This window comes from Alligator mississippiensis, chromosome 5 (assembly GCF_030867095.1).
Source record: "Alligator mississippiensis isolate rAllMis1 chromosome 5, rAllMis1, whole genome shotgun sequence".
Classification (NCBI taxonomy): domain Eukaryota; kingdom Metazoa; phylum Chordata; order Crocodylia; family Alligatoridae; genus Alligator; species Alligator mississippiensis.
The window spans coordinates 145753987-145767679 of record NC_081828.1 but is presented as its reverse complement, the minus strand read 5'-3'; the positions used below and the strand labels follow the sequence as shown (position 1 = coordinate 145767679).

General features: G+C 43.7%; 1 protein-coding gene across 2 annotated transcripts in view; it reads right to left on the bottom strand.

The window, feature by feature from the left end:
• The window catches only part of NEK10 (NIMA related kinase 10), a 201407-nt gene that overhangs the window by 145380 nt on the left and 42334 nt on the right, over positions 1 to 13693 (bottom strand). For both annotated transcript variants that reach the window (XM_014603021.3, XM_059728843.1), the window contains exon 15: positions 9990 to 10067. In XM_014603021.3, the coding sequence (XP_014458507.2) occupies positions 9990 to 10067 (78 nt within the window). The remainder of the gene's footprint in view (positions 1 to 9989; positions 10068 to 13693) is intronic.

The window sequence follows — 13693 nt, the reverse complement described above, 5'->3', positions numbered from 1 at the left end:
GAGAGCTGTAAATAAGGCGACGGTGACCCTTCACCCGGTCGTGCCGAATCCTTATACCTTGCTGGCTACATTGTCTGCGGCAGACCGATGGTTCATGGTCTTGGACGTGAAAGATGCCTTTTTCTGCATCCCACTTGAAGAGAACAGCCAGGAAATCTTCGCATTTGAATGGGAAGACCCAAATACTAGGAGAAAAACACAACTGTGCTGGACTGTCTTACCTCAAGGTTTCAAAAACAGCCCTACCATCTTTAGTACAGCCTTAAGTACTGATCTCCAGAAGTGGGACAAGGGACCATCAGGGACCTTGTTACAACACGTCAACGACTTGTTAATCGCAGCGGCCACCAAAGAAGAGTGCCATCAATTGACCGTGAGCTTGCTGAACTTCCTGGGACAAGTGGGGTACCGAGTGTCCCGGAAGAAGGCACAGGTAGAGCAGGAAAAGGTACGGTACCTGGGATTTGATGTCTCGCAAGGCCAGAGAGCACTGGGCCCTGAGAGGAAAGAGGCTATCTGCCGAATGGCGGTTCCACGGACTAAGAGACAGTTAAGAGGTTTTTTGGGAATGGCAGGGTTCTGCCGAACCTGGATCCCCAACTTTGGACTAATAGCCAAGGTTCTTTATGAGGCTACCACTGGCCGTGAGGGAGAACTGCAGTGGACAGCAGAATGCCGAAAGAGCTTCGACACCATCAAGTGGGCCCTCATGATGGCACCGGCCCTGGGCCTGCCCGACCTCAGTAAACCATTTCAACTTTACGTTCATGAACGCCAAGGGGTCGCGTCGGGAGTGCTGACCCAACACTTAGGTAGCTGGAAGAGACCGGTGGCCTATTTCTCCAAGCAATTGGACCCTAGTAGCCTAGGTTGGCCAGCTTGTCTGCGAGCAATGGCGGCCACAGCTATGTTGGTGGAAGAAGCAAAAAAACTCACCTTAGGACAACCAATGACAGTGTATACTCCGCATTCCGTATTGGCAGTGGTGAATGCGAAGGGGGGGACTTGGCTGTCCCCAAGCTGAATGGCAAAATATCAGGTTGCTCTCCTGGACCAGGGAGACATTAATCTGCAGACCTCCAGTACTCTCAACCCAGCTACATTACTGCCTGTGGAACAGGACAAAGAATTACGGCACGACTGTATTGAGACCATTGAGAGTGTGTATGCTAGTAGACCAGACCTCAAAGACGCCCCCTTGCTTAACGCGGACCTTGAATTATATACGGATGGAAGCAGCTTTATGGAAAATGGGATCCGAAGAGCAGAATATGCCGTGGTCACATTATGGGACACCGTTGAAGCGGGAGCCTTGCCTTCAAATACATCTGCACAAAGAGCTGAGCTTATTGCATTGACCCGAGCTCTTCACCTGGCAAAGGGAAAGACAGCCACAATATACACAGACTCAAAGTATGCTTTTGGAATTTTACATGCACATGGAGCTATATGGAAAGAGAGAGGACTTTTGACGGCAAGTAAAAGCCCGGTGAAATATGGAGCAGAAATTTTAAAGTTACTTGAAGCTGTGATGGAACCAGTTGAAGTAGCTGTGGTGCACTGTAGGGCCCATCAGAAGGGAGACAGTGAAGTTATAAAGGGAAATCGGCGAGCAGATGCTGCAGCAAAGGGAGCCGCTAGAGAGCCTGTTCAGGAGACTTCAATACTGGCACTGGTGCTTCAAGTGGTGCTGCCAAAAGAACCCCCTAATTATACTGAAAAGGAAAACCAACTCGCAGAGAAATTGGGAAGTAAGGAACAACGAGATGGATGGTGGGTTCTGCCCAAAGGACGGGTCTTGGTGCCGAGACTGATTCTCAACAAAGTACTCCACGAGTACCACCAAGGCACTCACCTGGGAACTGATGCCATGACCCAAGGTCTCCAAAGAATTGTAGTAGGACCCAGAGTGTGGAGAATGGCAGAACAAATAGTGCGAAGGTGTCCTGTCTGCTGTGCCAACAATCCTAAGATTTCCCCCAAACCTCCACCGGGAGCAGGAAGGCAAGGACTATTAGCAGGCGAATGCTGACAAATAGATTTCTCTGAAGTTCCCAGAAATGGGCACTACAAATACCTGTTGGTGCTCATAGATACTTTGACTGGATGGACCGAGGCTTTCCCATGCCGAACTACTCAGGCGAAGGAAGTAATTCAAGGGATGCTAAAGGAGATAATCCCACGATTCGGAGTCCCAGAAGGACTGGCCTCAGACCGAGGGCCGCACTTTGTGTCAGAAATAACCCAGGGAGTTTACCAAGCTCTGGGAGTACAATGGGACCTTCACACAGCTTGGAGGCCACAGTCTAGTGGACAGGTAGAAAGGATGAATCAGACACTAAAGAGGCAACTGGCTAAACTCTGCCAAGAGACTCAGTTGAAATGGCCCGAAGCTCTGCCTCTTGCCTTGCTTAGAGTGCACATAGCCCCTAGAGCTAAATTGGGAGTTAGTCCATTTGAATTAATGTATGGCAAGCCATATCTTAAGAATCCAGTGGTGACGCATGGGAGTCAAATGCATGTTAAAGGGGAAGGTTGAATAAAAGACTATTTGTATTCTTTGTCTGCTGTGTTGTCTTCTCTCCACAGGTACGTCCAAGAGCGACTTCCACTGCCTTTAGATACTCCAGTCCACAAGTTCCAAATTGGAGACGAAGTTTTGGTCCGAATGTGGAAGGACGAGCCTCTTCAACCCAAGTGGAAGGGACCATATCCCGTGATTCTCACCACTCATACAGCAGTAAAGGTCCAGGGGGTAAAGCCGTGGATCCACTATACCAGGGTAAAGGCCGCACCGGAAGTTCCTTCTGAGGGAGCAGTTGCTGAGAGTGTCGCACCGGAAGCCGACACAAATGGACATCATTGGACAGCGGAACCTGTGGAAAGGCTTAGATTCTTGTTTAAACGTCAGCCACGTGGAAAGTAGTTCTTTATCAAAGTCTAGTGTTTCTAGGGTCAGAGGGATTGTTACATCGAAAGTTTGAGAAAAACCAAAATGTGTGGATTTACTTGGCAAAAGAAGTGGTGAACACAACTCATTTTTGTTTGGCTGGTGGAACGTCAGTTCAAGATGTGTTTACCTCATGCCTCATAGGGGTGCCCACTCCATTAGAAATGCTCAAAGGTCAGACTTGGCTAAAAAACTTCGACCTTTCCAGGCTTAATCTCTGGAATACGGCCTATGTGTGGGGACCTATTACTCAGAAAAGAAACGTTAGTACCTTTTCGATAGATTTGCTGACCATGTCCTCACCTAATAACACCAGTTGTGCTCAATTTGTAAATTGTACCAAAGCATGTGAAAACCTAACCCGAGAGGAAAGGGCTTTCAATTGCTCAAACAAAACCAACGTGTCTTATGGTAATGGTAATGTCATACTACCCTTAGGATGGTTTCTCCTTTGTGGGAAAACCGCTTATTCGTACATCCCAGCTAATGCCATGGGGGGACCCTGTACTATTGGCAGGTTAACTGTCTGGTCACCAAAGGTGTCTAAGGCCTCTGACAGGCGCCACCGAAGAAGTTCTAGTCAGCTAGATGAGTCCTGTGATAGTAACATAAACCTCCTCAGTAAGGCCGAGGAAGTGTCTTTGGCAGTCTCTATAGTAGGTTTACCAGCCCTGGCAGTAGGCAACCATGGTCAGATAAGCAAAGTGGCCTGCGCCTTAGCGAAGAGCCTGAACACGACCTCACAGGCCCTAGCTGCCCTCAGCACCGAGATGAAAGAACTGTGGGGGGCTACGTTGCAGAATAGGGCAGCCATAGACTATTTGTTACTGAGACATAACCATGGGTGTGAAGAGTTCGATGGGATGTGTTGCTTCAATTTGACAAATAATTCTAAGCTAATAGAGTCAAAGGTACAAAAGTTACAGGACATTCTGTCACATATCAAACAAGATGATGGGTTTGATTTTTCGTGGCTTACTTCTTGGCTTCCTAATTTTTCATGGTTGAAGCAGATGTTCCTTTTAATTGTAGCAGGTATATGTATTTTCTTAATGATTTGTTGTGGGGTGCAGTGTGTACCTATATGCTGTGACTCACTCAAGAAGTTGATACCTACCCCTGTCAACCGAGTGATGTTCATGAAACCTTCGGTCATGGATCCAATCCAGAAGAACCAAGAAGACGCAAAACGGTTCTTGAGGCTGAAAGGAATGATCGAGGACTATGGTCCCATTTCATAGGGTCATAGCCTCGAAGGGGGGATTTGATGTAATCTTTTTTATGGTATATCTAGCTTTTGCAAACTATATCTGACCGAATACTTAAGGCAACTTGCAGATGCTGAGAGGGGTGTGGTATGTGTGTGTTAAGAGATGCTTGCAGAGCACAGTGTGTGGGATGCGGAGGATTCATGGAATGCCTCCCTAACACCAGCAGCATAATGTCTCCCTGACACCTATAAGATAGCAAGAAGTTCAGAAAAAGGTCTCATTATAATGCTAAAAATCACACCCCTGGGCAGAGCAAAAGTATGTTAATGAAACATATATGTATGTAAATGAAATACATGGCTAAAACATAGGTATAGAGACATGCTCAGTAGAGAACATCTTATGTCAGTGGCTTGTAACCAATCACTGAGCGATACACTTGCAAAAATATGTATAAAAGGTACCCAAAGGTGGAAACCAGGTGTGCTTGCTTTGCAAACGATTGCAAAGCACCCCTCTCTGCGCAGACTTGAAACAATAAAGATTAAGTTGGATCCTCCACCCCTGTGTGTTCATTGGCAATAGCGCACCGGGCATGAACTCACACCGTCCGTTGGGGACAACACCCCGGTGAAAGGCAGGTTGGGTTGCCTTAACTCCAGCCCCCCATAGCTGGGTGGGTAACCCCATAGTAGGGCTGAGAAGGAAGACTCATGAGAGAAAGTGGGCTAGATGCTCAAGAAGCCTGACTTGAGGCACCCTCAACTGGTCAATACTAGGGCCAGGACTAGAAGTGTCAAAAGGGCCAGGGGCCCGCCGTGAGGGACGCCTAGAGCCGAGGGGCCTGAGGTTCAGACTGGTCTTGGAGATGAGGCCTCCAAGACCTTTGGCCTATGTGGCCAAAGGTCTGGGGGGGGGGGGATACAGGGAGCTAAGTAGCCCAGAATGAGAGCAGAGCAGGCTGCCTGATTGGAGGGATCTGTTTGGGATTTGGACTGGAGGATTATGGGGCCCAGTGTGGGGCCAGTGATATTAAGAACTGTGATGCCATCTGCGAGGCATGGGCTGCAGTGTAGGGAAGGTCAGAGCTGCAGATAGTGCCCCCTGGTATTGGGGCAGTAATGAGCAGTCTCCCGCATCATACCAACAGTCTATAGAACAGGAAAGTCATTGCAGGTGAGACTGGGAGGACTGCCCCATAGAGACAGGCAGGCAGGCCAGCTTGAGAACCTGCCACCTGTTACACTACTCATTCAACATATTGCAAAAAATTAATGGCTGGGGAGGATGATCAAAGCTCAGTGTTACTTTTGAGGGGAACAAAATATCTGAGATGTTGCAGACAAGGGATGAAATCACCAACATTGCCAAGAAACTGTCTTATTTTAAGAGCAGCATCTTTTTCTTACTCCCAAATAACTGTCTTGTTAGCAGTTCCAATATTCTATTAAAAAATCAGCATCATAGGGCCTTCTCTGTACAGTATAACCTCCCAGATTAGATCAACAGCTGTCATCCTGAATGTTTTCTTTTTTAGAGATTTCTTGAAGCCTTAATAAAAGATGATGATCTGAGGGCTGAAGCACAGAATAGAAAAAAAATTTTGAAATAGTCCCTTACCTTTCTGTTTATTTCCAGTCTATAAAATGGGAATACAGCAGGCCTTCCTCACAGTAGTACTGTGATATTAACAGACTGATGTCTCTGAAATGCTTCAGATTTATGGCCTTATATACGTTATATATGGACTGAATGTGGAAAGAATGAGTAATATTATCACAACTACTCCCAAATAAAGGACTTTGATTGAAAAAGTACTAGCAGCAATGAAGACTGGTCAAAGCAATAAAGATGCAGGCCACATTGTAAGAAATATGTCGGCAACATTCATAAAATGTGACCCACTATTTATACATATAGAAATCAGTTATGAGAAAAAGACAACAGACAGCCACAGATGATTTCAATGAAAGTAACATTTTATATGGTTTACCTGAATGTAGCAATACAGTGGTAATTCTTTTTCATGCCAGCATAGCACCAGAAGGCACTACTATAATAGAATTTATTCTTGTCAATTTACCCTTTATATTTAACTCATACTATATACTCACTTAGCATTTCTTGTAAATGTCATTTTTGTAACATTTGATGGCATACTGCATTAACATCAATTAAACTTATTAAAAACTTTATTGTTACCACAGTAAACAGGTGCCTACTGCATTACACATAAATTTAATTTTATGAACTCTAAAAGAAGATATACAAGTTTCCTCCATCTCCAATTTCTACAAAGGATAATGCTACAAAAAGTTTAAATTGATTTAATTAAAGTGTTATACAAAATTTTAGTGCCCTTGCAAGCTACTTGATTGCCATCAAGAGCATTTACAACAGACAAATCAGCGGTGTATGTTTTCCCAAACCACTTCACACTTGACTTAGAGGGACTTCTCTGGGAAAGATGGAAGTATGGTATTTATACCAATGGAATTCTTTCAATCTCTACCAAGAGGGCTAGCCAGGGTGACAAATGGGGAGGTAGCCTTAGTATCACAGGGCATTTCTACATGTACTCCGGGGTGGAGGGGGGCGCACTTTAATTACAGTGGCTCCGAGAGCTGCTTTAATTAAAGCGCCCACAGCATCACGTGTATTCAGCATACCCCACTTCAAAATGGTGGCAGGAGCACTTTAACTAAAATTCGTTCAACGACCTTCAGTTAAAGCGCCCCCACTGCCATTTTGAAATGTGGGGACGCTGAATACATGTGATACGGAAACTGCTCCAACGCACTAATTAGCACGTGTCAGAGCAGAGCTCCATAGTGTGTATAGGTGCCCATAGACAGCTGCCCACTAGAAATTAAAAGCACACTAAAGAGATTTCACAAAGGCTACAAAATGTCGAGTGATTTGTCACTTTCAGCCTGGGTGGATTCAAACAGTATCTGATTATAAGCTCAGGGACCATCCTTCAGAGAAAAGTCCTTTGCTATAGTACAATCTTTTGCAAAGAAGACATATGACCCTACATTTTAAGTTTGCCTTACTCTGCATAATATTTTGCCATGCTATTTGAGGACCACACTAAGATGCTCAAACTCTAAAGAAATGGAGGCAATATTGTTGCATCAAATCTTCATGACTTTCAGTGAAAACCATAGGTACGATAGAGGAGAATCAATATTAGGCAGTTTAGGCAGAGGGATATCACAACAAAATATCCATTTTTGTTTATTTTACACGAGATACACGCAGCCTTACGTTTATATTATAACAAAATGTATTCATAAGCATGTGATTTATTTTTTATTTTCCTGTGTTTCCTATTTAGGAGCATCAGACTGGAAAAGGGATCCTGGACCATCAAGTCTAGTCACCTACATTCACATGCCCAGAGAACCCCCAAATATGTCACTTCAAATCCTTGAAAATATGCCATAGGTAAAAAAAAAAAAAAAAAAAAAATGTGTTTGGGGAGATGACTACAGCCAATGCCTTACACTACTGTAATGCCAGGGAAGTACTTTGTCACAACCCAAAGTTGTGGTTTTTGTTTGTGTGTGCTTCGGCACCGCTAAATTATTTTTCCCACCAAATTATAGTTTCTTTGCATGGTGGAGTTCTCTGCTGTGGAGGGGAGCTCTGGGTACAAAAGGCTTTCCCGCCGTTTTGTAGCTTCTTTGCAGGGTGCATTTCTTTGCTGCATACTAGTGATGCACGTTGCAAAGGAGTTCCCGCCATTTGTATTTAGATTCGCACCACATTATTGGCCGGTTCTAAATGTAGGCATACGTGGCGGCTGGCTATTGGCTTGCTAGCCGTACAAAAGGCTTGGGTAGTTTCCGCCCAAGCTGGAGAGAGAGAAACACTGGAGAGATACAGAACTCGCCAGGAGGAGGAGACTTCACGCTGTGTGAAGATCTCTAAGCGATGTGGACCCTTGCAGACCCAACGCGCCTCTCTTAAGCAGGCAATAGAGGCTTAATAATCAAACCCACGGAGCTTTAACAACTCCGGAGGGGGGAACAAAAGAACGAACCGCCTCTAGCCTCTCCCCGTCGCCGAGCGCAATCCAAGACGTATCCCTTTCTTGTAAACCCAATTTTCGAACCCACGGAGTCTTAAACAACTCCGGGGGACCAGGGAACTGAACCCAATTTTCGAACCCATGGAGTCTTAAACAACTCTGGGGCCTGGGAATCGGACGGCCCACAGAGCTTCGACAACTCCATGGGAAAGAATTGCCGAACCCGCGGAGCCTATACAACTCCATGGGAAAGAATTTGTCGTGGTCCTCCAATGAGGATTTAAGCGGAGCTGCATCTGGAAAGCTGTCCAGCCTACACCACTACCATCTTTGGGTGTAAGTAAATAATCTTTTAATCAACCACTACGCGTTTGTGACTAATTCTAGCTCGCCACCGGTTTTCTCCAACCCCGCGTGCCCGGACTCCTGGCCACAGCCTGCGTGCGCAAAGACGGGCCGCGGATCGCCCCCCCCGACTCGCACTTGGTGGCGGAATCAGGACCCGGCCCGCACATACTTCTTTAATATATGCTCAGAAAGTCCTAGGAAAAGGAACATGGCCTTGCTACAAAGGAAGGCATCCCGAACTGCCCTGCAATCCATATCAAACTGACCTAGAGGAAAAATTCCTTCTTTACTGCCCCCAAATTTGGTGTTTCGTATGATCCTGAGAGGAAATGCAAGAACCTCTAGCCAGGAACATCTTGTTTTCTAAATGATATCAGTCAAAAACCCCAAGCCTCAGCAACAGCAAATGTCCCAAACGTCTCAGACAAAGATAAAGGCATCTGGCCCCCCCCTTTCTTTGAAGCCAGTGGCATTCATGAGGGGAAAAGAAATCTTTCCTGGCCCCAGCTGGCAACTTTTAGAAACTTTGAGGTATGGGATTATCTCTGACACCACTTCCATCAATTTGAGGACTACAAACAAATGTTCCCTTTTCACATCCACCGATTGTTGAGCCAGAACTTCCTGTTTTCTCAAGCTATCCCTTCCATAAACTTTGGCCAATTCAATCTTAAAGTAATTTATGTTCTTTGCTCCCACTATTTTGCTTGGCAAACCTTCCAAAACTTCATTCCTCTAACAGTTAGAAATCATCTTCTAATTTTCCATTTAAATTTAGCCAAAACCTGTTTGTAGCCATTAATCTTGGAATGGTGCTGTTTTTCAACTTAAAAGGCTCTTCATCTTCCCTATTTTTAACTCTACAAATGTACTTACAAGAGTGATGATATCCACTCTCAATCTCCATTTTCCTAAATGAAACAAGTCAAACTCCTTTAATTTTGTATTATAACAAGGTCTCCATTCCTTTAACCATCTTAATGGTCCTCCTTTGAACTTGCTCCAATTTAAGTTAATCTTTTTTGAATTGCATGCAATATTCTAAATGGAGTTTTACTAGTGTCTTATACAAAGACACCAATACTTCTTTGTCTCTCCTGAAAAAACTCCACGTAATATACCCTAAGACATTAGCCTCTCATAGCTGTATCATACTGGTAGGTTATGGTCATTCTGTGATCAACCAGTGCACCCAAGTCTCTCTTCCTCAGATGTCTCCAATCTATGTGACCCTGTTGTGTAGCTGAAATCCCTATCACTGGTCTCCCAATCCATGACTTTGAAGTTCATACTGATAAACTTCAAATTTCTACAATTTGTTTAATGTGTTTTTAATAAAGTAATGAATAAAGTTGCTACTGAACAATAAAATATCAAGAACCTGAGGAAAATATTCCAAAGACTGTGTTAAACTTTGAATATGCCTGATTAGGAAATGATTTACCTGTAATAAATTAGCTTTTACTGCTTTCTTTTGTTTGTTCGGTAAAATTAGTTTTGCTATTGTATAGACTCCATTTTCCTAGAAAAGAAACATAAAAGGATAATAAGCAGTTCTAACATTTCTTTTACACAAAAGATGCAAGTAAAATTATGTATTTCTTCCTTTTAACCAATTAAGAAATTAATGTGATTTAATGCGATATATAAGCCTGATTACATATCTACAAGAGCAAGATTATAACTCAGAGTACAGACTCAAAGATATTACTGAACTTATACATTTCATTGACACACACAACACCTTCACCTTCAATAACCAACACTTCCTCCATACTATGGGCACAGCTATGGGCACCAAAATGACCCCACATTATGCCAACCTTTTCATGAGCCACCTGGAAGAAAAATTCCTCAAGGACTGCACCATCAAATCTTTGCTATACTTAAGATAGATTGATATCATCTTCATCATTTGGACTGAAAACCTGCAACCTCTGATTGATTTCCATTAGAAATTCAACAAGTATCACCCCTCCATCAGACTCTCTCTGGAAAAATCCAAAGCCAAAATTTCCTTTTTAGACATGATGGTCACTATTCAGAATGGTAAAATACAGACCACCATATACAAGAAACCCACAAACTGACATAAAAATCTTCACAGAACCAGCAATCAGCCTAAACACACCAAGAAAGCTGTAATATACAGCCAAAGCCATCTGGTACCACTGAATTTGCACTGAGAACACCCGTCATCATCACCTCACAAATCTCAAAAGGGCCTTAACTCAGCAAAGACACTCCTCCAAAGAGATAGACTGCACTTTTGAAAGAGCCATCCAGATACCACGTGAAGAATTGCTGCTGTACAGAAGAAAAACCCCCATGAATCACACACCACTGGTTATGACATATCATCCCTTCCTGGAACATATATGGATAATCCTCAAACAATTTCAACCCATACTAGAAGAAGACCCAATTCTTAAAGAGATCTTCCAGAACCACCCATCCTAGCCTTTAAATAAGCACAGAACCTCACCAACCCCATCACCAGAAGCAAGCTTCCTACACTCCAAAACATACCAAATGGATCCAGACCATGCCATGACAAGAAACATAAAACATGTCAACACATCTCCACCCCCACAGTTACTACACCCCACAACAGAACCATCACCATTCCTGGATCTTACACCTGCACCTCCAGAAATGTAATATATCTCACCCAGTGCACTAAATGCCCTGATGGAAAATCTGTAGGAGAAACCAAACAACTGTGAACCAGAATGAACCAAAAATCTATCAAAGACAAGAATGCCCAATTACTTGTGGGGGCACATTTCTCACAAGACAACCACTCTCTCTTCAATCTCTCAGTTCTAATCCTCAAAGTGAATTTACAAAGCACCTTTCACAGATGAGCCTATGAACTTCACTTAATCAATCTACTGGATATTCTCTGATGCCTGAAGAAGGGTGTTTGTGCTTGAAAGCTTGCAATTAAAGAATTTTTTTTTGCAAAAATCTTTTTGGTCTAATAAAAATATCAGCTCTACCATGAGCCCTGGATTAAGTATAGACAATGATTTATGACACATTATAACCTACCTAACATCTGACTCCCTAGGTAATCTCTCTACTTTATACTAGCTATATTCATTCCTTCTTCCCCCACCCACCACCAGCTCTCATCCATTGACTAGAGCTACATTCATTCCCCTTCCCCTCCCTGCCACCTGTCTCTCACCTACTGACTACCTCAATTTACATTTTAACTGACTGGCTTTCTTGCATATGTACTGGCCTCTGGCTGCTTTACTACTCCATCCAGGAAGAGCACAGACCAACTGCAGATGCTTCCTCTGCCTGACAAAGGGTATTTGTACCTGAAAGCTTGCAAAGCAGACTTTTGCCAACTATCTGAGTTGATCTAATAAAAGATATCAGATTTACCCAAAGTCCCTTGTCTGCCTATGTCCTTAGACCAACACGGCTACAACCTACAACCCTGCGAATTTAAATATTTTCACCATCCATTATATACTAAGTTCTAAATTAAAATCCATTAATTGTAGAAGGAGGGTGAAGCCATCAGTACATTCACTGTAAATCGATTCTGCAAGTACATTCATATAGACAGAACCTGCAGCCCTGTTGAATCCCACTGATGTCAAGGAATTTGCAGAGCTGGAGGTTCCGGTCACCCACTATACAAATTGAAATGTTGTGGATTAGTTTCATGCACCAGAAAGATCTGCACTGAAGTAAAGCCCTACCTGATAGGTTGGAGAATAAGTCATCTGATTTTGCACAAACCGTGTTGTATTTCAGTATCTGTTTTAATAATAACTTTGTTTGTGTCATCCAATACCTATTGTAACTCCCAACCTGAGCTTACTAAAACTGAGGGCATTTATAGACATGCTTCAGGAGGGGGGGGGGGGGGTCTTCAATTAGTCCAGCTCTAAGAGATGCACTAATTAAAAGCACCTGGGGAGTCATCTCATCAAATGAGCTTTAGTTTAAAGCACCCTGCCAACATTTTTTATCATGGGGATGCTGATACACGTGATGCTGGAGCCTGCTGGAGTACAGTAATTACAGCGCATTGGAGCAGCCTCCCTGCATGTGTATAGGAGCCTATTGAGAGTATATGTGTTTAAGAAGTTCCTGGGAAAAACTGAGGTTCTTACTTCATCTGTCACAAGCCTCTGAAGTGCTAAACGATAAACTGGAGTGCCCAAGACGCTGGAGCTCCAGAAAACAGCATGTAAAAGCTACTGGAGAGGATTGTTCAGGGATCAACACTGGTCTTGAGCCTACGGCAGCTGGGCCATGGGGTACCATATGCCAAAGACTCCTAGAGAGAGAGTCTGCATGCCTAAGACGAGAATGATAGAGATGGTGTCTGGACACTGCTTAGGCCCAGTGGGCTTGGAAGCATGTTGGATCCAAAAGTTAGATCTAAGGCATCAGACTAGTGACCAACTGCAAGGAGACACTCATCCACCTGTGTAATATCCTGATCCCAAGTCCATGCTTAACTGCAAGCAGTTTAATTGATTTTGCCAGATCCAGGAATAAAATGAGCACACAAGGTCATAGTCTTAATGTATTGGGAGTGCTATGTAACAAAGCGCTACTGTGTTCTACTGACAGTTTCTCATTCCTGAAAAAAAATGAGTTGTTTCTTTTTATAAATTAAATCTGATTTAAATAAATTATATTTTACTGAAATAAAAACTGGACTCTACTTAAAATATACACATGTGTGTAACAAGTTGCATGGATCAGGGGCTGAAGCCCAGCTGCAGGGGGCTAGAGGGAATAATAGCCAGCCTGCATATGAGCCCTGGGACAGCTGACAAGGATGACTGGCTGGCCCCTAGAGGAAGTTAAAAGCTCCCAGGTAAGGTAGCTGAGGGAAAGGGAGAGGAGGCTGGCATGCTGAAGGAAAAGCTGAGGAAAGACCAGAGGTTTACTTTTGTTTGTTATTGGCACATTTGTTTATCATATTGCTTGCTTTGTTATGCTATGGGGACAAGTTTTTCATATGTAAAACAAATGTACTGGAAACTGGAACTAAGAGCTGTCTGGCCTTTATGAGGAAGCTGGTTCCTGGGACAGGCTAAAGGAGAGACAATCTGCTACACATGGTGGAGAATGAGGTAAGCTAAATCCAGCTCCAGCTATGGACACATG